The sequence below is a fragment of the Ascidiella aspersa genome, chromosome 4, assembly GCF_963924565.1.
Source record: "Ascidiella aspersa chromosome 4, kaAscAspe10.2, whole genome shotgun sequence".
NCBI lineage: Eukaryota > Metazoa > Chordata > Ascidiacea > Phlebobranchia > Ascidiidae > Ascidiella > Ascidiella aspersa.
In genome coordinates, this window is record NC_139450.1 from 32088200 (window position 1) to 32110434 (window position 22235).

The 22235-nt window shown below is 34.6% G+C and overlaps 2 protein-coding genes across 2 annotated transcripts; one reads left to right on the top strand and one right to left on the bottom strand.

Moving 5' to 3' along the window:
• Positions 1-1076: 1076 nt before the first annotated feature.
• LOC146157526 (uncharacterized) lies at positions 1077-10638 on the top strand. The gene is made up of 12 exons (XM_083388236.1): positions 1077-1273; positions 2085-2161; positions 2418-2530; positions 3056-3198; positions 3585-3787; positions 4840-4930; positions 5143-5195; positions 5351-5506; positions 5835-6006; positions 6464-6630; positions 7083-7274; positions 8528-10638. The coding sequence occupies exons 1-12, from the start codon at positions 1142-1144 to the stop codon at positions 10101-10103; spliced, it is 3075 nt and encodes a 1024-aa protein (XP_083244362.1). The 5' UTR covers positions 1077-1141; the 3' UTR covers positions 10104-10638.
• A 945-nt stretch (positions 10639-11583) lies between these two features.
• LOC146157527 (uncharacterized) lies at positions 11584-18758 on the bottom strand. The gene is made up of 15 exons (XM_083387835.1): positions 18665-18758; positions 18242-18324; positions 17754-17871; positions 17317-17412; positions 16647-16976; positions 16168-16280; positions 15734-15867; positions 15314-15425; positions 14757-14876; positions 14355-14521; positions 13974-14096; positions 13439-13564; positions 13283-13356; positions 12696-12859; positions 11584-12175 (listed from the first exon to the last, which is right to left on the bottom strand). The coding sequence occupies exons 1-15, from the start codon at positions 18756-18758 to the stop codon at positions 11699-11701; spliced, it is 2331 nt and encodes a 776-aa protein (XP_083243961.1). The 3' UTR covers positions 11584-11698.
• Between the last annotated feature and the right edge of the window lie 3477 nt (positions 18759-22235).

Genomic DNA, 22235 nt, shown 5'->3' on the forward strand with positions numbered 1-22235 from the left:
CTTTAAAATTGGCAACGTTAATCGTCGTTTATTTCATAATAACATTGTATTTGCTTTAAATTTTATCGATTTTGAGTTAAGTTAGTTACAATTCTAGTCAAATAAATTTAAAGATAACAAATACTACTGTTGGTTTTCGTTATTTTGTTAAAATTAGTTGTCTCAAAACAGGGTATTTACCTATACTGGCGCGTAATTTTTTTTACACAGTGCAGAAAACGCGTGTAAAGACTTTAATAAAATTAGTGCTTATTTCATCACAAAATCATATAAAACTTCGGCGTTTTACAAAATAGTTATTTTATTTATTTTTAATTTATTTTAGTTTAACTTTTCCCTTTTTTGTTTTTATTTTTAATTGTAAAGTCCGGCCCACTTCTAAAAATAATTTATTTAAGGCCTTGTGTACAACTACAAATGTGCGAAATTGTTGTTATAGTAATTTTTTAGCATTGCAAATTTAAGAATCAAACTTATTTTAACCTGGTAAATTTCAGCAGAATTTTTTTTAACTTTGCACAATAATAAGCCACATAAACCACTCCCCACACAATACCCAAAGTATCCAATCTGGGTTGTAATGAAGTTATTTGTTAGTTTATTTGACCGTAAATAAATACTTTTAAAATACATAAGTGCAACTGACGTTTTTAGTGTTTAATTGGCTTTTCGCAACTGAACACATTTAATGGTGATTTTTTATGAAATGTGCGGCTGAAGCTTAGTGCAACCGTCGACCGATTTATCCCCGAGCAGATTACCAAAGGGGAGCATGCAGCCTGAAATTTCTTCGTGTAAATATCTCAGTAAGTAAACAAGATATCCAACATATTTGAATTTTAACGCCGAATATGACTGTATATTTGTATTCATAAATATATTAATATTATTTTAATCAAGTCTGATTGCTGGCTAAGGATATGCCACAATGAAATTTCGAGTTGCATGCTTCCCTTTTTTGTGAAGACCAATAATTCTAATTTGGTTTATTTATGGTTATTATTTGTAGTAAAACATAAATTGATGCACAAATTTTTCGGACAGTTGTGTGCAGGTATTTACAATGGTCAGGGTAGAACACAACCCCTGCTTAGCACATTCAAGAAATATCATGTTTAAGTTTTAACAATAAACAACAACAATGGATCATCCTGATTACGGAAGAGAGTTCTACAGCTTTTTGCTTCCGAACGGGAGAAAATCTACCTGCACAAACCATCAGGATGTTTTCTCGGAGTATGGGTGTATGGAAGCCATCAATTTGGAATTTGATGTCAGTTTATACTTACTCCCCTAACACCAGTAGTTTAATGAAATGTATGATAAATAGAGATCAACCGATATCCATTTTTTGGACCGATACCGATACCCGATTTTTTACAATTTTTCAACCGATACCCGATACCGATACCGATTTTTTTATATACCTGGGAAATGTTCAAAACTTGAATAAATTGAAAATGAAATCCTAATAATGTTTTGTTTATACACCTTTATTAATTATTAAACTATTATTTTGCATATTAACTTGGCGTGATGCTAAAACCAAAATGTTTTTCATAAAACAATTGACAAGTTGTTTGTTGTACAGGAAAAATTATACCATATTTTTGTACTAAAATATCGGCAAAAGTATCGGCCTACATTTACCGATACCGATATATCGGTAGAAGCCAAATATCGGCCTATTTTTAATAATGAACAATTGGTGTATGAATACCAAATAAACAATCGGCACCTTTCGAGGCTATTTAACTGGTTTCAAAGTTAATTTAAATGATTAGGAAATAAATCATGAAAATAATAAAGAACTCAGTAACATAAATTTAATTAATACCATTGTTGGTTGAATGGCAAATAGCAACTTTGTAGTTTTTAAATTTTGTAAATTGAGTATAGTTGTATATTACTTTTGAGTTTTATCCTTTACCAACAAAAAATTTGCTTATTTTTGTATTACAGTCTTTTGCATCAATATATATTTTTTAATTGTAAATCAATGTATTCACCTAAAATTTTGCAATTTTGTGTAAGATTTTTGTTTTTTAACTTGTTGATTCATTTACTGTTGTTTGGTTTATTAGGCCAACAAAGAAGAGTTCACTTTCTTTGCCAAAAAGGAAATGCCTGTTAATCATGAAAATGATCATTTTCAAACAAGGTGGGTTTTATTTTCCCTTCAGTGATATTAGAAAATGTGAGCGGTCAGTTCAAGTAAATAAAGTAGTCATAAGCTGTATAACATTTTTATGTTCACAGCGATATAAAACACTTGTTTGAATTTCTTGGTAAAAAAGTTCTATTGTCTTTTCTGAACGTAACTAGTTAAATCCTTACAAAAAATTCCATTTCTGCTAATTGACTTGGCCTCTATGTTAAATGCTCTGAACTCCTGAGTTAAACAGGTTTGTTTTTAGTATTTTCAAGCCATCTTGTGAAGTGCTGCCCATCGGAGAACCAAATAACATTTCTCGAGTCATTTCAAACCCAACTGACAAGGACTTGTGCTCAAACTTCAGTGATAAAGGAGGTAATGGAATATTTAATTATCAATGTCATACCAATATTTACATTTTGTTTCAAAAGCATCATCAGTCGTTTAGCATCATAGATTGTTTTGCTTTCTAGCCTTCAAACGCCAAACCATAATTACAAAAGTGCCACTGCATAAAAAAGCTATTTCCTAGCCATGCTCGCTTTAAATTATAATAGTAACAAAAATGTTAGGTTTTGTCACTTAGGAGTTGTTGGCAGGTATACTTTTATATCTTAAACTTTTCAGTCTGCATAATTGTCAAAACTTTCAAAGGCCTTTATGTTTGCTTGCAACTGAATGCATTTCTTTTTCTGCTTCTAAACACTTTTTTCAATTGGTAACTTTTCAAAATTTTCAAGGACTTTAGGTTTGTGACCGCCAGTCTTTATATTGCGACCGCCAGTCTTTATATTTTTTTGTAAACAGTTTTGGCCTTCGCTGCATATCATTTTTAATGAAAAATACATAAAAAAAAACCAAAGTTGTTTTATCAGAAACTTATTAACCAATACCTTTTAGGCATGGTCCTTGATATTGAAAGTCAGCTTTTAAATTTGCTCACCGACCATCCAGACGCATATCATGGAACATTTCTAAAGATGTTTGCCAAATATTTCCCAGATGGCACCAAGTCAGCAGGATATGGCTATGTGCCTCCTAAGGTTTGGCATTTATTAAGCATTAAATGTTTGGGGGATGATGTCATAAAGTTCACGACACAACCAGGGATGTCTGATAATATCGGACCGGATCTGATTCCTGCTGCCACGGTGTAGTATCGGTTCTTGTTGATACTAGGGTTGTATTAGATTGACGGTCTAATACCAATTTGAAAGAATTTTTGGCCATGATTTGTGAACGTAGTGATTTCTAATTTAAAAGGTAAACTTTGTCCCAAATACCATTGATATTAGAATAAATAATTAGGTATATAACACTTGCTGTTCTTAAATTAAATTGACAGGTAGAAAAATATGTTGTTCTGTGTATTTTTGTGATATTTTTTTTTGTATATACAATTGTTACTAATCTGCAAATATAATTCCAGGATGCCATGGCTGACATGAGCAGACTACCAAAGAAATTTGCACTCATTAGACGGCTGCCTAATTTCCACCCCTCAATTTTGGACATTTCACATGACTTGCTTAACGAACTGCTGCTTGAGGAGCAGATTGAACAACGTGCAAAGTCTGTGTTTGACCAATCTTACACTGGAGGTTGCCTTACACATCACACTGTTATGGAAAGGTGTGGGTTTGTGGCAAAAATTATTGTGTGGATTAATACAATGTTTTTCAACAATGCACAAATTATTTAATAGCTATGTTCAAAAGAAAGGCTAATTAAGTACTAACTTTTTTGTCTTCTATTTACAGTGGATGAATTGTATAATATTTTCTAAATTATTAATAACGCTGTTATGCTTAGTGCACACTGAGTAATGTTTTCTGTTTATCAAGTTCTTTGTTAATCAAAATTTAATAAGCGTCAAACTAAGAACAACTTATACAAATGAAAATCAGTTTGTTTTGATGTTATTTGAAAAAAGAGTATCACCAGTATCTCAAATAAAATGAAAGTGAATTTGAAATTCTTACTTTAATCATCATTTAGGTTATGTTGCGGTCTTGCAACATCTTTAGCCGTTAGTAATTATACTTAAGGAATTCTAAATTAACACACTCAGTACCCCGATGGGTTTTTAAATTCGTGCGTTTCATAGGCGCCGGTTACCACGCTACTCACCTCGCGACTATGTGTATGACTATAGCATGTGAGATCATGCGATTGTTGTGTATATGAGGCGAAATTATTTGATTATGTTTGGTTATTTTAATGGAATGGTAAAGTTAATGTTAGAAAATGTTATAGTTTGTTAGCATAGTGTTGCTATGTATTGATGCAGTTTTAAAGATTTATTTTATGATTAAGGAAAGTGTTATGTAAAAGTCTTTGATTAGTTGTTGATTGTTTAGTCGATAATATATGTAAATTATTGTAATGCGCAAGCTCGTTGTTGTTGTCAATAATTAATAATGGTAATTACGTTTCTTGGTATTTTTGAGAATCAGGCAGATAGTCTTACTGAGGCAGAGCGCTAAGATTAAACATACCAGAACTCGCTAATTTGTTATTTACGATAAAAATAAGGTCATAAAAGGTTGCTTAATTTAAAAAAATATGCTTTATTTAAAAAATTGTCAAGTTTTATCTAAAAGATTAATTGATGCTTTTTAAACGATTTCTGTTATCCAAAAGTTTTTCGGATGTATTCTAACAGTATTTTATTTATTTTTTAGTGAGCGATATCACTGCGGTCTCTTGGTTTATCCTCAGGGCAAAGCAATGGATGAATTAAGTTTGCAGTTGTTTTCAACTGAATCTTCTCAGGTATTACATATTGGCGATGCAAGTTATTGATGCTCATAAGTATGTTCGTTTCTTTGAAAAGATCGATTTTAATTTTGCTTCTTTTTAGGAAAATAAAAAAAATGTTTTTTCCATTTTTTTCTTCTATGGCCTTTACTTGAAATCCACCCCTATATTTATTTATTGAATATATCATCTTCTATTTCAAAATTGTTTTCTTTTCTTTTATGCAGCCCACCGACTCAAATCCTTTCAATCTAAAAATTGATGTTGGGTCTTCATTCAGGTACGGATTTAACATAAAATTTTGTCTGAAAAATCAATGCAAAATAACATATATTGTTTTTTTAAGAGCATGTAAAATTCTAGTATTATGAAATAAATTTAAAATTTAATCCACACCCTACTTATATTTTATTTGTTTATGATTTTCTTGTTTAGGATGAAGTTAAACGGAACAATTCTTCAAACTTGTGCCACCCAGTCTCGGGTACAGGAAAAATCATGCATTTTTTCTGCAAGGTCGCATTATAACGCGGTAATGGCTTGCTTGGACGAAAGTCAAATTTCCATCCCTGATGCATCTGAAAGTTTAAGGTATTTGATTTTGTAGTTAGACTATTTTGTTAAAATTTTTGGGGTGTTTAACAGTCGACATTGACTGATATCATCCATATCACTTCTTTGAACTAATACAATAGCCGATTGTATTTTGAATTTTGCCAACCGATATATTCGCCTAGCTCAAGTCTTGAGTTTTGTTTATTTGTTAAAATAAAACACAGTCCTATTAATTTTAAATGACTAATAATAATTTTAATTAAGCACATAAAATTTAAGCAGTATAAATTATTGTTCATATATGCTTTCTCTTTAAATATATTGTTGCCAGTTTTTGTAACATTTATAATTTTTATCACCACAGACCTACGTTTGACTCTGAAAATGTCGTAAATGAGTTGGGTGCTCTGCAAAGTACAACGTTGATAAGTAGCATGTCTGTCAGCCCTTATATACCCGGGGAAAGTGTTGTCGCACTCTATGACGGATCTGTGCATTTGTGGAATGCTAATCTGGAAACGAAAGTAGATGTCGAGGTAGAATACAAAATTAACTGTCATCTTGTAGTTTGTTTTATACAAAGAATGTAAAACCCTCTACAGAATAAAGCGTTCACAAAACATTAACTACTTCTGAATGGACTTATTTATTCAATCAATTCTACCCCTCACTACAAACCACAGTTGTTATCCTAAGATTTATTCGAATCGTTCACAAATGCTTTCTACTTCTGTATGGGCTTTGGTATCTTACCTAGAGCCATTATGTTTTTAATTTTATTTAGTTTTTTTATTTCATTTTTTTTATATCTTTATTCAGCATCATTAGTAATTGTCAAAATGAACTCCTTTTGTGTGTTATATCATTCTTTAAAAAATATCAAGTACTTGCCTAATTGTTTTAATAAAATAGCTACTTTAAGTAATGCCCTGGCTTTCATTGACATTTCGTTTTTTGTCTGTTTTATTAATTGCGATATATTTATCGCAACAGCAAAATGGCGCTGGACTTCAACGCGTAATGTTGACTTCTGAAAGAAATCCATTGAAAAACACTTGGATTCAAGCAATGTTCGCAGCCCATCCTCGACAACTTTATGTTGCAAAGAGAAGTGAAGTGGCTATGATTGATATGAGGACCACATCTGTGTCGCCATCAAGGTGCTAAAATACAATATTATGATTAGGCTGAACCAAAAAAATTAGATGATTTGTCATATGCGTTCAACCAACCTTAATTTTTAACCTACACGTCGTTGTTTTTTTTTTTTGTTTTTTTTAGAATTCTACGAATAATGTTAGAAGAATTAAACTTAAGTAATGGACCGTTTTTTCTGCAGTCTACTAATATATATCTTATTTGTTTATGATATTTTACCACACAAAATGTGTAATTTTCCTGTCACTATATACTTGTGAGTGTGATGCTTCTATGTTATTATCTTACACTTAGTCGGAATTAATACCGTGCAAACCGCATTTCAACAGAAGGAAATTATTATTTTTTTTTATATATACCACTTGGCATAGATCCGTTATTATCGAACAGCCTAGATACAACTATATCGAACAAAACAATGAATTTCTCTAAACTTTAATCTTCCGCTTTTCAGAGTGCTTATAGTTCCACCGAAAACGACTTTCGCCGGCGAACAAATAATGACAATATTACCGGGAAATTGCTTTTCAAACCCTTCAAGCTGCGACAAAGAAAACCACTGCGTTGTGGCCACACAAGCACACTTGATGCTGATGGATCGAAGGTTTTGCAGAAACCCGCTGCTGCAGTGGTCCATTTCTATGAAGTAAGTATGTGTAGTGAAAACAGGTGTATTTGACCAGATACTGAAGCCTTTGTACTGTGTAGTATGGTTGGTCAAAAAAACACTTTTCTGTCCAATTTGAGTGGGGACTTGAATTGTTAGGTTGCGTCTAAAAACCCTACAAACGAAATCTGAGTACGTTTGGTTCAGTATTGACCGTGCTAAGCCAATTTGAAAATTCAGATTTGTATAGGCATTTATTATGGACGCACTGGCCTACCCAACTGGATTCGGACTCCAGCCATAAGGCCGAAATTAGAACAACATCAACGTCGGAATAAAACACAATTCGGAATAAGACCAAAATAGTACTAATAGCTAATAGTCGTAAAACCTAATTTGGAACAAGTCCTAAACGTATCGGAATAAGACCGAAATGGCGAGAATAAGGCCTATACAACACTTTACCTAACCCCAAACCCATAAGTACAATACTCCCCTAATAATTTAAACCCTAGAGCAATTTCTAACCCCACCCATTAGCCACCACGTACCCCAAACATGGTATTGTATGTTCCCCTGGATTCAGATCTTATTTTGATAGAATGCTTACCCAATTAAATTGGCAAATAAATGAAATAAAGAATAAAAAATAGTTACACTGAAATGCACTGAACAGATACCATTTGCTTTTTGTAAAGATAGGTTTCCCAATTATTCGTCTGACCAAGGATTTAATGCAAAGCACGGCTAGGCTTCACTAAGCTTGTGTGCGCTTCGAACTAACGACCTTGGTGAAACCGAAATCAAAATTTAACACACATGCTCAGTTGGGAGCAATTCGGGAAACAAACATTCCCACCGTAGCCTGCTGCACACATTTCGTAAACCGAGCCTGTGCTGAGATTCGAACTCACAACCTCTGCCGTACTGGGACCATCGCTCAACCAATTGAGCTACACAAGATGAAGAGCCATGCACACACCAGATAAGACAACTATAGCTTGCTGAATGTTTGTAAGTGTGTTGTTAGGTTCGCGGCGTTAAGTTTTTTTTTATTTCATAAAAAGGATGATTTTAATGCAATCCGGCTGCTGTCTTAAAAAGACAAACAAGTTCGTTGATTGTTGCATTTTATCTTATTTTTTGTCGAGGCATTCTAGGTGGTGTTTAAAGTGTTGCTGTTGCATTTCCTGATCAATCCTGCATAAGAGGTACTAGGTAGCCGAAACGTTGGATAAAACAGATAAGAAATTCCGGAAGCTTGTTTTTAGTAAGCTCTTTTTATTTTGCAGAAAACCCTGTCAGCACTTGGCCCACGTGAGTTTCCCCGACAGAAACGAAAACGTTTCGCTGCTGGTCGCCGCAAACCAACTACCCCAGGAAGTCCACTCTTTCCAGTACAAGACAACAACAACACTCACACCACAAGGAACAAGCCGAAACCCACCGTCGTCTCAAACCCTTCCTCGATCAATCGGCAGCTTCAAATCTCTGCGAAGATCGGCCTCAAGTTTTCCGCTCCCTTGTAGCACTCACATTGCTGGCAGACTGTCGATGCCCACTGTAGGGTTAGCCGCCTTTGGTTTTAAACGCAAAGCCGTTGTGTTACAGCTATCTGAATGCGGCGACTTGCTGTACCAGCCCATGCACTCCGTTTGTAAAATAGCGGAAGAAACCGACGTTTTTAACGTGACGACTGGATTAAGAGAGCCCTCCGTGTCTAAAGAGTCCTCGGCGGTGAAAAGGCTTCAGGAAGACTGGGCTGGCAAAATCGCGGCGCAGAATATTGAGCGTTCAGAGCGGGAGAGCTGTTTTGTCGCGCAAGGCAAGCGCCCTGTGCATTTCGTCCGCTACTCGGCGCCTATAATGAAGCGAAGGTTCGAGAAGAACTTCCGCGTGCGCACTTCGGCAAAATGCCCGCTCTGTCAGGACGAGTGCATTCTGAGAACGCGCCATCACTTCTTGCCCACCAAGTTTGAAAACAGCAGCAGCGGCTCGGACGACAGCGATTTGGAAAATTTCCGCCGCCTTCAGCTAGAAAACGCTAAGAACTGCCCAAGGTGCGGAGTTTGCTTCGAGTACGGCTCCTCGCTGCTGCACTGCCATCGTTCCGGCGTTCCAATCACGTCGGGAAGTGTAGAAGGTCGCCCGGTGATGTTCGATGAGACTGTGACAAAACACGAAGTTAAGCCGCTCCAGTTAATAGACACCAGCAACGCGACTGATCTTGGTCGAGTGTTGGTTTCCACATGGGACGGATCCTATGAGGACGTTTGGATTGAAAAGGACGAACAGAAGCAAGCGCTTCAGCTAGAAGAACAAAGACGAAAATCGATGTCGGCGTTCGATCTACGCTCACCTAGAGCGAGTCCGGATCCTTCAGATGCAACAGGCGAAATTTTAAATCCTCCAGCGGAAGACAAAGTAAAAAATTCTTTGCAATTTAGTCAAAGCGACGTTTTAGCAAACCTAAGTCCAGCAACCGCACCTCTTCAGGACGAGTTGGATAACGTTGAAATCAACAAACTAAGCCTTGTTTCTCCTTATTCGTCTCCAGCTCATAACAGCTCTATTCAACCTGGCATTGAAACCGACGCTATCGTTTCCTCTCCTCAGAAAAACTCAAAGCATTTGAACCAAACCGGTCCAAGTCAGTTCAGCTTTTTCCAGTCGACTTCGCGATTATTTTCGCCTGCTAAAAGCTCCCCTGCAGCTGGTGCATCGTTTCAATTCAGGGGCAGAGATGGTTCTAATGTGCTTTCCCCATTTAGAACCGCATCTTCTGCCAAAGTAAAGGAAACCTATTCTCCCAAGTCTACCTCGCGCAGAAAAACGCCGAAAAAACGAAAAATTATGATGGGTTTTTAACCATTCAATGAAAGATACACGCACATATGTGTTCAACAACAGTGATCTAGCCCTTCTGAAGCTGCTTTTTGACCAACGTTTACAGTTGTTGAACACATAGATCCCCTTCCATGTAAAGCTACTTGTACTAACAGAGTGTAGCAAGCATTGGCGTATGGTTGTTTCTCCACTTGCTCCTCTCTGAGCCTGTGTAGCTCAGTTGGTAGAGCGACGGTCGCGATATGACCGAGGTCGTGAGTTCGAACCTCACTGTAGGCTAGGTGTGTATCTAGCCTGTCTTGCTTGCATCATTAAACGACAGATTTGGTTATTCTGCGATGGCTTTTGGTTGAAGAGTTTTTAACCGAATATATTTTTCCTAATTGCTGCAATAAAAGTTTCGTTTTTATTGTTTCACACCACTTCTTCATTTTCACGCAGAGCAAAGATTTCGCCCGGTTTTCAAAATTTGTTCTGTCGTACTTAAACCTTTTTGTCAATTTTCCTTTTTTTACTATTTTAAATTGTGTAATAATAATTTATTTCGCAGTTACAGTGGCACAAATAAAAAGGCGATCGTTCGTTGAAACATTAAAAAATACGACTGCGCGAACAAAACATGGAAGACGAAATATATGATAAAGGTATATGGTGTAAAAAATGGAAAAAAACAACACCATTGCACTTGATCAAAGCTCGTGGCTCTATCTATGACCATGGCGAAAACGCTTTTCTTGCACATTGTGGGCAAATTTGATTAAAAACAAGCGTTTCTATAATAACGCGCTGTCCAATAACCCTTTATTTTTGCACTTGTGAAGTTATTTAAGTTTGGTAGACGGAATAAACAAAAAGGGAATTCACCCTCAAATAAAATATATAGGCTGTACTTAAATTCAGGTTTCTATTTTGTAAAAAAATAGTGAAATTTATGTTTTCACTTTGTAACAGTAGTTTGTTTTATTCAGTTTAAAACTTATTGCCATTTCAACTGTAAGACACAGTTTAGTTTTTTAATGAAGTTGTTTGATGCCATTTCACGATCTCATTTTTTAACTGCTATAACGAAAAATAAAAAAACATTTGAAATGCCTGGTACTGCTACCAACAAGAATTTTCTTACTGCGTTTACTCTATACCAGTGGTCGGCAAACTTTTGTTGTCGCGGCCCAAAGTAATCTTTGAAGAGCAAGTGAAGGCCCACTAAGTAAAACTACTACGAAAACAGTGGCAGACACAAGATATTTGATTTAGAGGTGAAATATTACACGGCGCCTCGATTCCCAAAACACTGCCATGCTATTATGTAAAACATACTAAAAACAAAACAAATAGGCGCGAAGCGCGAAAAATTTTGCGTTTACATATAGTTGAAGTTGGCAAAAAAATATAGTTTGACAGGCTCCAAGGACCACATTCGTCACTTGGGCTTTTCCAAGCTGATCCAATATAAAAAATAAAAAAAAAGCTGATCCAATAATAAAAAAAAACATGATAACATTAAACTATTCAAATGTAGCTCGCGGCCCACAAAACATGGCTCTGCGGCCCATATTTGGGCCGCGGCCCACAGTTTGCCGACCACTGCTCTCTACGATAAAACAATCCAGTCGATATTAATCGTTTACAAAGCCCGGGTTAGCATTCGACTGATGCGCCTCGCGACTCAAACTAAACTCGTCGTAAACCAGTCTTCTAAGCGCCTGTTCTTTGGTGGGAGATCTACCAGAGTCGGTTTTGCGATGTCTCTGCCTATTTCTAGATTCACCGCGTGATTTGTGCGTAAAATCGCCGCCGTGTTTTGCAAAGGTGTCCAGTTCGTATTGCTCTGTCGTGTCTCGCTGCGTTTTAATTCTCCGCTCCAAATCAACAGCCACGTCGTTTGGGTCCATCTGTAGGGTCCAGGCACTTTGCTTTGGATGTTGTTGGCGTCGTTGTGGAACTGTGAGTTGTCGGTTTTGCTTGGGCGAGGAATAGGTCACTGGGTTTTTTCGCCTCGAAGGAGATTCGTCGACTTCTGTGAATGAACTTGACGAGTTTGAACGGTTGTGAGTATAAAGCTGACCGCCTTCGCTTGGCTCAAAATCACTTTGCTGAAAAACAAAATAAACGGTCTTGTCAGTCCTATTGTTTTTTGTGAAGTGTCGCATTTAACGGATATTGAAAAGTCTTTAGATCGTTCAAGAAATAAATCAAATTCAGTTAATTAAATATGTAGGCCTATACCTGTCAAAGCACCAACTTAAAAGATTGACTGAGATTTAATGTATATTGGCCATACAAAAAGAAGCACCTAAATGAAAAATGCCACTCAATTTAGGACACATTTATTTAGTCTAAACAGTTGAAAATTAGTCTCAAGATTATTTCTTAAGTGGCCTTCCAAAATAAGCATTTAAAGAAAGGGGACTTATTTTCATGATCAAAGCGTGTTGAGTCGCTTTTGTTGACAATTCACTACTAAAATGTAAGTTGAAGAACTTAATGGTTCCAATAGTGCATACGAATTGACCAAAACAAATAATAGTAACTTTTAGACGTAACATTAATGCAACGTTAAAATATGTGTTTAAAATCAAAATTTCTTTCTACAAAGCTAATAATTTTGCTTACTTCTTCCGAAGGACTTCCTACGGACATTTCTTCATTGTCTAGAGCCTTAACAGCAGAAGTGTTGGGCAGAATAAGGCTGCTTGACACAGAGGCAAGTAACTTACTGGCAGACTTCGGTCTGTGTTTGTGCCTTTGATGATGGTGACTGCTTCTTCCGCGAGTATCTGCAGATAAAGTAAAGTTATCGTATTTTTTCAGAAGAATAAAATTTACCATTAAGTGCTTCTAATTGTATTCAAGCCAATACAGAAGTAGGTAGAATATCTTTGAGATATTGGAAACGTTCAAAATTATAGGCTACCTACTTCTGTAAGGGCTTTTTAAATAGATTGAAATGCTTGGGTAATGATTATGTCCACATCTTTCTAATGATGTGATGAATAATGATTATGTTCACAATTTTCTAATGATTCATTTTGGGGTGAAGGGATGTAGACTAACAAAAAAATCATAAAATTTTACAAATAAATAGTTGGACGCTTTTTAAATTATAATGTTCCCTGGTTTCGTATCTATAGCCTTTTTTATGGCAGGTTAAAACCATAGATTTTGTTTTTTTTCTTATCACATTGATTCTACCTACTTACCAGTCTGTTTCATCAATGCAGGATTGTAATAGTCGCTGGTCAGTTGTGGCATTTGTAGTCCTACATTTTTATCCCTGCAAAATAATAGATTGTTACATTTGATTTAAAATTGAGAGGCCTGTCATTTTTAAAAGTACTGTAGGACTTAAATTCTACCTGCGTTTAGTGGAATGAACCTCAACCCGACTTAAGCCTGCTGAAATAGTTGGAACACCGATGGGAATTTTGTAGGACTTATTTGCATGACCAACGTGTGTTGAAACGCTTTTAAGTGACGATTCACTGCAACAGCATAAGTTGAAGAACTTAATGGTTTGAATAGTTTTTACAAACATTGGAGCATGATGGCTGTAGGTTGTATTAAGACGTAGTAAGAATATCAAAGCCCATACAGAACTTTATATTTAACACCGAAAAAGCTATTCAAAACGGTCAAAATGCCACCTACTTCTGTAGGCTATAGGCTTTGATATTCTTACTACTTTTTACAAACAATTTAAACAACAATTAACTTTTTTTCGCTTTAAATATATGCGTTTAATAAAAACAAATTTTAGGACATATAAACTAATCTAACTGTAAATATATTATTTAACCATACCAATTAAATATAAACTAAGAAATGCATCTTAAGACTTGTGCTTTACAAGTTGTAACTTTTGCTACAGAAAAAATACAAAATTTGTATTACTTGTATTTTACTGCCATTTCGTTTTCTAAATCGTCATCGATTTCAACATGAAGCAAAACTGGAGAAGTTACTGGCTTTGATCTGCTGCTTGATTTGTGTTTAATTTCACTATCACTGGCACATCTGTATTAAAAATAAAATAAATAACAAAATTATAAGCACCCACTTTTTTTCCTTTTCGAAGGCTTTAAATTTACCATATTTAAAAAACAAAGTTTTGAAGTTCCTAAATTTCTAAAACATTTTGATTTTACCACTAATAACCTTTTAACCACAAGTAATTAGGGCACATGTGTTAGCCAAGTTACTTTATACCGGTATATTTACAAGAGTAACACTTGTGCAAACGATAGAATCCAACAAATTTAGTTTTTTACCAACCTTGGACTATTTTCTGGTTCATCGTTTAGCAAAGACATCTCTATTTGAACGCTAGGATCGCTGTTAAACGAAGGATTCGATACGCCACTATGTGACAGCACAGAGTCAAGCTGATATGATTGTCTTGTAATTCCCGGGACTTCATGCCTTTCAGCTTCGTATGATTCCTATTAGAAATAGACTCTCAATATTATTTTCTCACTTCTACAAAAGAACAGATAATAATTTAGTTTAAAAATATTTGTTATACATACAGTGTAGCAAAATGAGAAATATTGTTTTGATGTTACAAAGAGTGAAAAGAATTTTAAAATATTCCCTAAATTATTGTCGTTTAGGAATGATGTAAAAAGAAAACTGCTGTTTTGATATATATATACAAGCAAATTGTCATTAATTTACCTTCATTAGACGCTTTACTGCCTGTGATAAAGGCATTTCTGTACTTGCTAAAACTGGATCCGAAGGTAGTTTGCTTTTATTTGATATAAATGATCGCTTTGGCTGTACACATAGTGATATCTGCAATAAATTTTGCATAGTTATAAACAGGTTTCACTTTATTTTTGTGGAGTGTCATAAACTCAATTGGTTTGAAATGGGGGCGAGAGTAAATTTGACTTTTACAAAATGATTTATTAAATTGGCCAAAATTGAAACAAAAAGTACATGAATAACACTGTTTAGCCACTGCAATGTAATATGTAAATGTTGCTAATAGTGCAAAAAACGATAGTTGATTTTTAATAACTCCTTAAATGAACACAATTTATCATATACATCTATATATTTCAGCATCAAAATAAATTTTAGCTTAGGCTTATTTTGTGCCACTACATCTTTAACTTAAATAGCGGGCAAGGAGCCACTTGGCTGACACTTGTGTCCTAAAAGACTTGCCACCATTTAAAAGGTTGCCCTCCAATTGATGGGCACTCTTTAGCGTCTCAAGCTCTCACCTTAATGCCACTTGGCTCTACAAGTTGTTTTGGCACTTCCCTGTACTCAAGAGCCAGTGAGTTTTTAAATTCCAGCTTGGCTTCCCCGTCTAGCCAAGACAACGTGGTACCGCTAAAAGTAAACAAAGCTAATTGAGCAAAATTCAAAAATATATTTTAACGATCAAGTTTTATTGACTTTTTTGGAGTTAATGAAATCTATTTCATTTTAGACTAGATTCATTACATGCCATACATGTAAAATTTAATAAATGTTTAAATTAATTTAAAAATAAATGTTAATAAAATTAGGCATCAAAGCTGACATTTGGTTTATTCTCTTTTATTTGAAACAATTTTACACTTTTAGAGATACAATGTCGTGTTTGGGAAATAAATTGTAGTTTTTAAAACAAATTCAAATAATTTAGAACAGCTTACAGTTGGTGTTCTTGTTCTATTGTCTTGCCCGCATGTAAATTGTAAATCCCTGTTTTTCTTTTGAGATTGGTCGATGGCTCATATTGATCGGCAGGCAATATGACGGTTTTAATGTAAAGATGTATGCTTGATCCCTATAAAAGAAAATCTCTTTTTTGTTGGTTATCTCTCTACTAAATCAGTAATTTTGACCTTTTAGCTGTTTTCAACATTTATTACCTTGATAGTTTATAAAAAACTGTAATTAAAAAAAAGGTGTTGGTTTAAAGGATTTTTTTAACATGTTTTAAATTAGATGGTTCATGCAAATTAGAAGAGTTGTCATACATATCTACAGGTATATAATTTGTTTTACAGTTAATAGATGATGCATAATATACAAAATACTACAGAAATTATAAAAATGTCTGTATAAAATTGATTTTAACCGCTACCTTTGGCATTTGCGAAGGAGGTAGAAGGCTTAGAATGCGAATTTCCCAAATGCAAACTTTCAACTCTTGCTTTTTGCTGTTGTAACGAAATGAAAGTACAAATTCTCCAGCACCTAGATAAAAAATATCACTATTTAAGTAATTTTTTTTTAAATATATACATATTCAAATTCAGATTCATTATATGTAATGTAAAAACAAAGTATTAAACATAAAAGTAGTAAAGCTAAATACCTTGGTGTATTCTAGTTAAGCTCACTTTGAGAAAATTTTGACAGCAATCTTTACAGCAATATTAAATGAAACGTATAAAGTGCAGGTAAAACAACTTTAATATTTTCTAATTTGTTCGTAAGATCTTAAAAAAAAAACTGCCTGAAATATTGAAAATAGCATCCAATATTTAACAAATTGAAAGTTACACACAACATCTTGTTTGACTTAGCCACTGACTGAAATTAAATAATAAGTTTACTCACAATCATCAGAAAATGAACATCCTGATGACCCAAGCGAAGTTAAACTTCCGTATGAACTTCCAATTGACCTAACAGGCGATGAAGGAACTTTAAGGTGGACTCTTTCATTTCCCAACAATTTACTTCCATTCACAGAATGAGTTGGTGAAATTACACCGCTGTCAATACTGTCCATTGAGGCTATTCTCTTTGTATGTTGCTGAGGTAATCTGCTGTGAGGTTTTGATTTCTCAGGTGTTTTGCAAACCGGTGGTTCATGAACCATTGCCGTTGTCGTAGTGTGAAGTGACTTTTGTGAGGTAAGCTGTTTGCATTTTGTTTCTTCTTTGCCTGAAAATATTATTGTTGTATTTTGGTGTACATGGTTGCATGTTTGTTCACGTGCATAGATGCAGGAAATTTACTTTTTTCGTATTTTGCTGTCGATGCTTCAAAGCATCAACTGCTTAGTGCCCAGTTATTTAGTTATTTATTTATCATTTTGCATATTAAAACAATACAAAACACATCATTTTATTCATAAGGCTGTATTTTATGTTTGCTAACAAATTATTGTATTAATGATGTCACACATAGAAAAGCTATCATGACCCAGGTTAACATCCACACAAAACATACAACATGATTTCAGGCCCTAATGATAACCATGTTTTTTCTTATTGAATCTTACCTTTTTCTAAATTCTTTAGCAGTGCCAGGCATTCTGTATCTTCCACTAAATCAATACAAGTTTTTCCCCGACGGTTTTTAATGTTAATGTTTCCACCTATTTAATTAAAATATTTAAACTTTAATATGCTGTTGTTACCAGACATAGTATACTAAAAAAATAAACTCCTCTGGCACTAAATGAGTATACAGATGCCTTTATCAGAGAATGTTCATTTGTTATTCAATTTTATTCCATTTTTTGTTTAAATTTACTTTGTGTGGTGTTATTGCTGCCTAAGAGCTTCTTTTTCTATGTTTAAATATTATTAATGATAAACTATTCACAAAAATTAGAAGCGTTATATGTTCATCTTGATGCTTGCTAAAAACTTATGTAACAGAAGTTAAGTATGTCAACACTGTTCCTGTTTGTTAGCAACAGCAAACATAACTCACCATGTTTAATCAGAGCTTGTAGACATGAAAGATGACCTTCTGAACAGGCGTAATGCAGAGATGTGTTTGCACTAACCAAGTCAGGATGGTTTGGATTGCCGCCATGCTCAAGCAAAACCTTTAAAACATACAATAATTTTATAATTTTTCTTTGTCCAACTCTTTTTGTTACTCTGCTTATATTGACTTAAAAATCGAAATTGGTCAAACGCCTTAAGAAAGGAAGAGCATTTATCCATAGTTAAATTATATTTGTTACCAAATTAGGTTCGAGTAGGCACCAGTAAAACGTATTGCAAAACAGTAATGTTTGAATTTATTGCATGAAAATTTTCAATTATATATTGTCACATTAAATCATACCACGGTGACATGTAGCTTTTTCGACAATATCTTTCTGTTATATCTTATTGGATAATTAACATACATTATCCATTTTTTTATATGTCTACTATTAAAGGTGTTGTGAAACCAGATAAGTGATTTACCTCAACTAGTTCAAAGTCTCCATTGTTTGAAGCTTCATGCAAAGCACTCCACTCAAACAAACCAATTTCATCAGGCTGGTAACCTAAAAGTAAATAATTATTCACGCTACAGACTTTGTATTTTCTAGCATTGGTTTAATTGAGATACGTATTTAGCCTGATAGCTCTATTGCTTTCAAGTAAAGTACACAGCCTTAAAAAATTTTGTTTAGCTGACTTTTATTATTAAAAAGTCAAATACCAAAATCAAAACATCATAGTTTTCAGTTTACAGTTTTCTTATTTTCTAAATAAGTTTTGTTTAATTGAAATTTTATTTATATTTTCTTGTAAACAAATTCAGACAAAACACATTATGAATTATTCATATTCATAGTTAGGCTAAATATATATATATATATATTAATAACTAATTAGTCTAACCATTGTTCAAAGCTGACTTTGTTGCCTCAACATCACCCAACCTCACTGCAATGTGAAGGTCATTGTCTTCAAGTTCCTTTTCATCTTGTGTCATTTTTTAATTTCATCAGACAAAAGTCATGGTTGGTTACATTTCAAGCCCAGTTATTTTAGAAACTCTAAAAAAGGAAATTACATAACCAAACAACAAGGATTGTTACAACAGATTTCAGTTATTTTACAAGTCTAAACTTTATCTACTTTAAATAGACAACAAGTGTCAAGAGATATTTTCTTGTACAGAAACAAGTGTATGTTTTTCTCAAACCTGACAAAAATGGACTACATACAACCATTTGTTGTAAATAAAGCAAATATTCTATGTTCGTTTAAAACCCAGAGCAAAAATAATTTAAAAAAGTCATGTTTAAGTGAGTCACTAGCTTTTCGTCTAATGATATCCAAAATAACATTTGAACTAACTTGCCTAAAATTCAACATTCTTTACCTGACATAAAATTTACCGAGATGCCACTGTAAGCAATCCCTTAGAACTCTACTAAAGTTCTGATAAAATCTGACAAAATAATTCTAAAAACCATAAACTGAAGGAACATAACAAGTTTACGATTCCAAAATACGTCAAACTACATCCTAGGATGGTTTCGCGCCGCTACCACATTTCCACCTATCTCTAATACCAGCCTATTGTTCAAGCTGAAATAATAGCAGGTCGATTGGCGGCCTCTTTACATAGAGGCTCCAGCGCACATAGGTACGAGACACCTCGCCTTTTGTATTGGTAAACATTCAACACGCAGGTTATCGCTTTACGTAGTAACCTTGTAATTTCATTGAGTTTTGTTGGCGCTCAAGATGGCCGATCGCCTGTAGCAACGCGCTCGAATGAGAGAGAGAAGAGAGGCGAGCCTTTCTCTTTTTTATTGAAACTTTCCTTTTTTCTTGTTTGGCGAAGATCGCTCTTTCGGCTGCCAATGTATTTGTTTCGGGTTTGAAAAACTGGACGATGTTAAAATGGACACAAACAGCAATGTCGTGCTTTTGTGTTAGGGTTTATTGCCCAAGCTCACTGATAACACAATGTTTGGATAGCGCGTCTTAAGCTGCCACCCTTTGTTGTAGCACAAGCCTACTGAGAAATTCCTTTATTGGTGCGGATTTTATTCTTGTTTTGTAGGGGCCCAAATAAACTCTGTTTACATTTCTCTTTAAACCTTTATCTGTTAATAGCTATTTTAAGGATAGCATTACAAATATGTAGGCCTACACTCAAAAATACCTTTAACCAGGTCTATGTCTAGAAGATTATATTTTCCTTTTTTCCAAAACTACACATGGTAGCCTACTTAAGCTTTTTCAAATAAACCCCAATTACATTAGGATTGCTAACATCCGGTTTGCTTACGTGCGTATTATTATTATTACTTAACTGTCTATTATACTTATGCACGTTTGGAATTTTAACCCAGTGGTTTTCAACCGGGGTGCCTCGGCACCCTGGGGTGCAATTTCTAATGTTCAAGGGTGCCGAGAGATATTTAAGAATCTTTAAGAATCTAATTTTGGCACAACAACTTTTGTGTAAGATTAGAATGGAATAAATTCCGTTACTACTTCCTACGTTGTGTAGAGTTGACGTGTGTTGTTCCAGTTTCGTTTATTGTGAAATTCTAGTGAACTACGTGCGGTCAAATCTTGTAGGGAATCTATTTATTATTTCTGAGGGGTGCCGCAAGCCATAAAAGGTTGAGAACCACTGTTTTAACCAAACCCATTTAACGTATTGTAATCTGATGTAGACTTAAATAGGCTACACATAAATCTTTTGGTGACTGTCGGGCGCCTACCGCTTGTTATTGCGAAAATATGCGTTCAACCAATGTTTCCTCAAATGATTTTCTTAAATAGCAATTTTTTTTAGATAGAATGAATATATATAATAACGCTGATTTAGCAAGGTCACGATGAGATCACTAACTTTGCAAAGTAATCAAATTAGATCGAAATATTAGCGAAATATAAGTGATACAGTTATATTACAATATTACACAGCCTCTGTTTTTTTATGCTTTTTCAATGTTAATACACGTTAACTAATTTTATTGCCGAGTGGTAATAGTACACATTTACCGCTTAAATTCCTTAAATCAGGGGTCGGCAACCGTTTTGGCCCTGCGGACCGGTTTAAAACTAAATTTATTTTCGCGCACCGGCTTAAAAAAAATGCAAATTTTCAGCAAAGGTAATACCTTTTTTTCAATGAACGATGTAAAATTTTTAAGTTGTTTATGAAAACTTTTCAGCCTGAAAATCAAAATAATGAATCATTTTGCAATGCATCTCATATGGCCACAGCACACTGGTTTGTTTTGAATCTCACGAGTGCTTAATACTAATAGAGAGTTTTTTATTAAACCAATCAACCATGGAGTATGTTTAAACGAAAGGTAATGTGTTTTGAATAGAAAATTTGTTTACTTATTTTTTACTTTATTCTGTTTTTTCCGCATTTTACGTACGGTTTGGGTTTAAATCAATTTTTTTTGGCAACCCTGCTACGGACCGGTAACGAACTCCTCCAATGGTTGCCGACCGCTGCCTTAAATGACAATGTGGAAACAATTCATTTTAAAAGGACTGAAGTGCATCTCAAGTCATTTCGGATAAATAACGAGCCCAGTCTGTTCATCACTATTGCACATTACAGTAACATGTTGAACTGCTATAGCATCGTGTTAAAGCCCATGATTATGAGAAATAACGTGGCAATCAGCACGTTGACTTTCACCACGCTTTTATGATCGCAGGGTGGGGATTTCCACGCTATAAATCTCATGCTATTGGTGTTGGTGAAAAATTACTCTTAGGAGTTTTACTTCTACCTTTTGTCGCATGATGGTGGAACTTGACACTATTTTCGATCAATGTCTACCCCAAGGTGGATTATTACATCCTCCAAATTTTACAGTGACCCGAAAAGTAATGTTACGGATAACGTAAGATCTTCGTAAGAGGAATAGATAATGCGAAAATACTTTTTCAAATGGTGTAACTGTTTAATTATGTATAAACGTTTGTACTACGTGCCAGTGAATAGATATTCTATATCATGTTATGTGTTTTTATGCTTTACGCGGTGATCAAACGGTGCTAGGCCTACACTGTAACAAGCAAAGCTGTCTCTGGTCGTTCCTATTCTGTTTGACGCTAAGTGTGTTTGAAATCGGTTAACCTAATGCTTCCACACAACAATCAGAGTAACACCCCCACAGCGAACCGTAACCGAACCTGAACCGGTTTTTAAAAGATTTTAAGGAGCGGAACCGGAAGTGAACCGAATAATTTGAAAGTAGGTAGGCCTACCTAAACTTAACCGAACCCGAACCTGTAAATAAAAGCGGTTCGCTCCTGCATGACGTCACAACTTCTATTTTACAGAGTCAAGTTACGCCATGCTCGAAATTTTATGAAAAAAATATAAATATTGAATGAAAAAAATCGTTTATTTTTTTATTTTTTAGATATTTCAATATTGAGTTGCTGTTTTTTTAATCAGTCACGTAATTTAGAT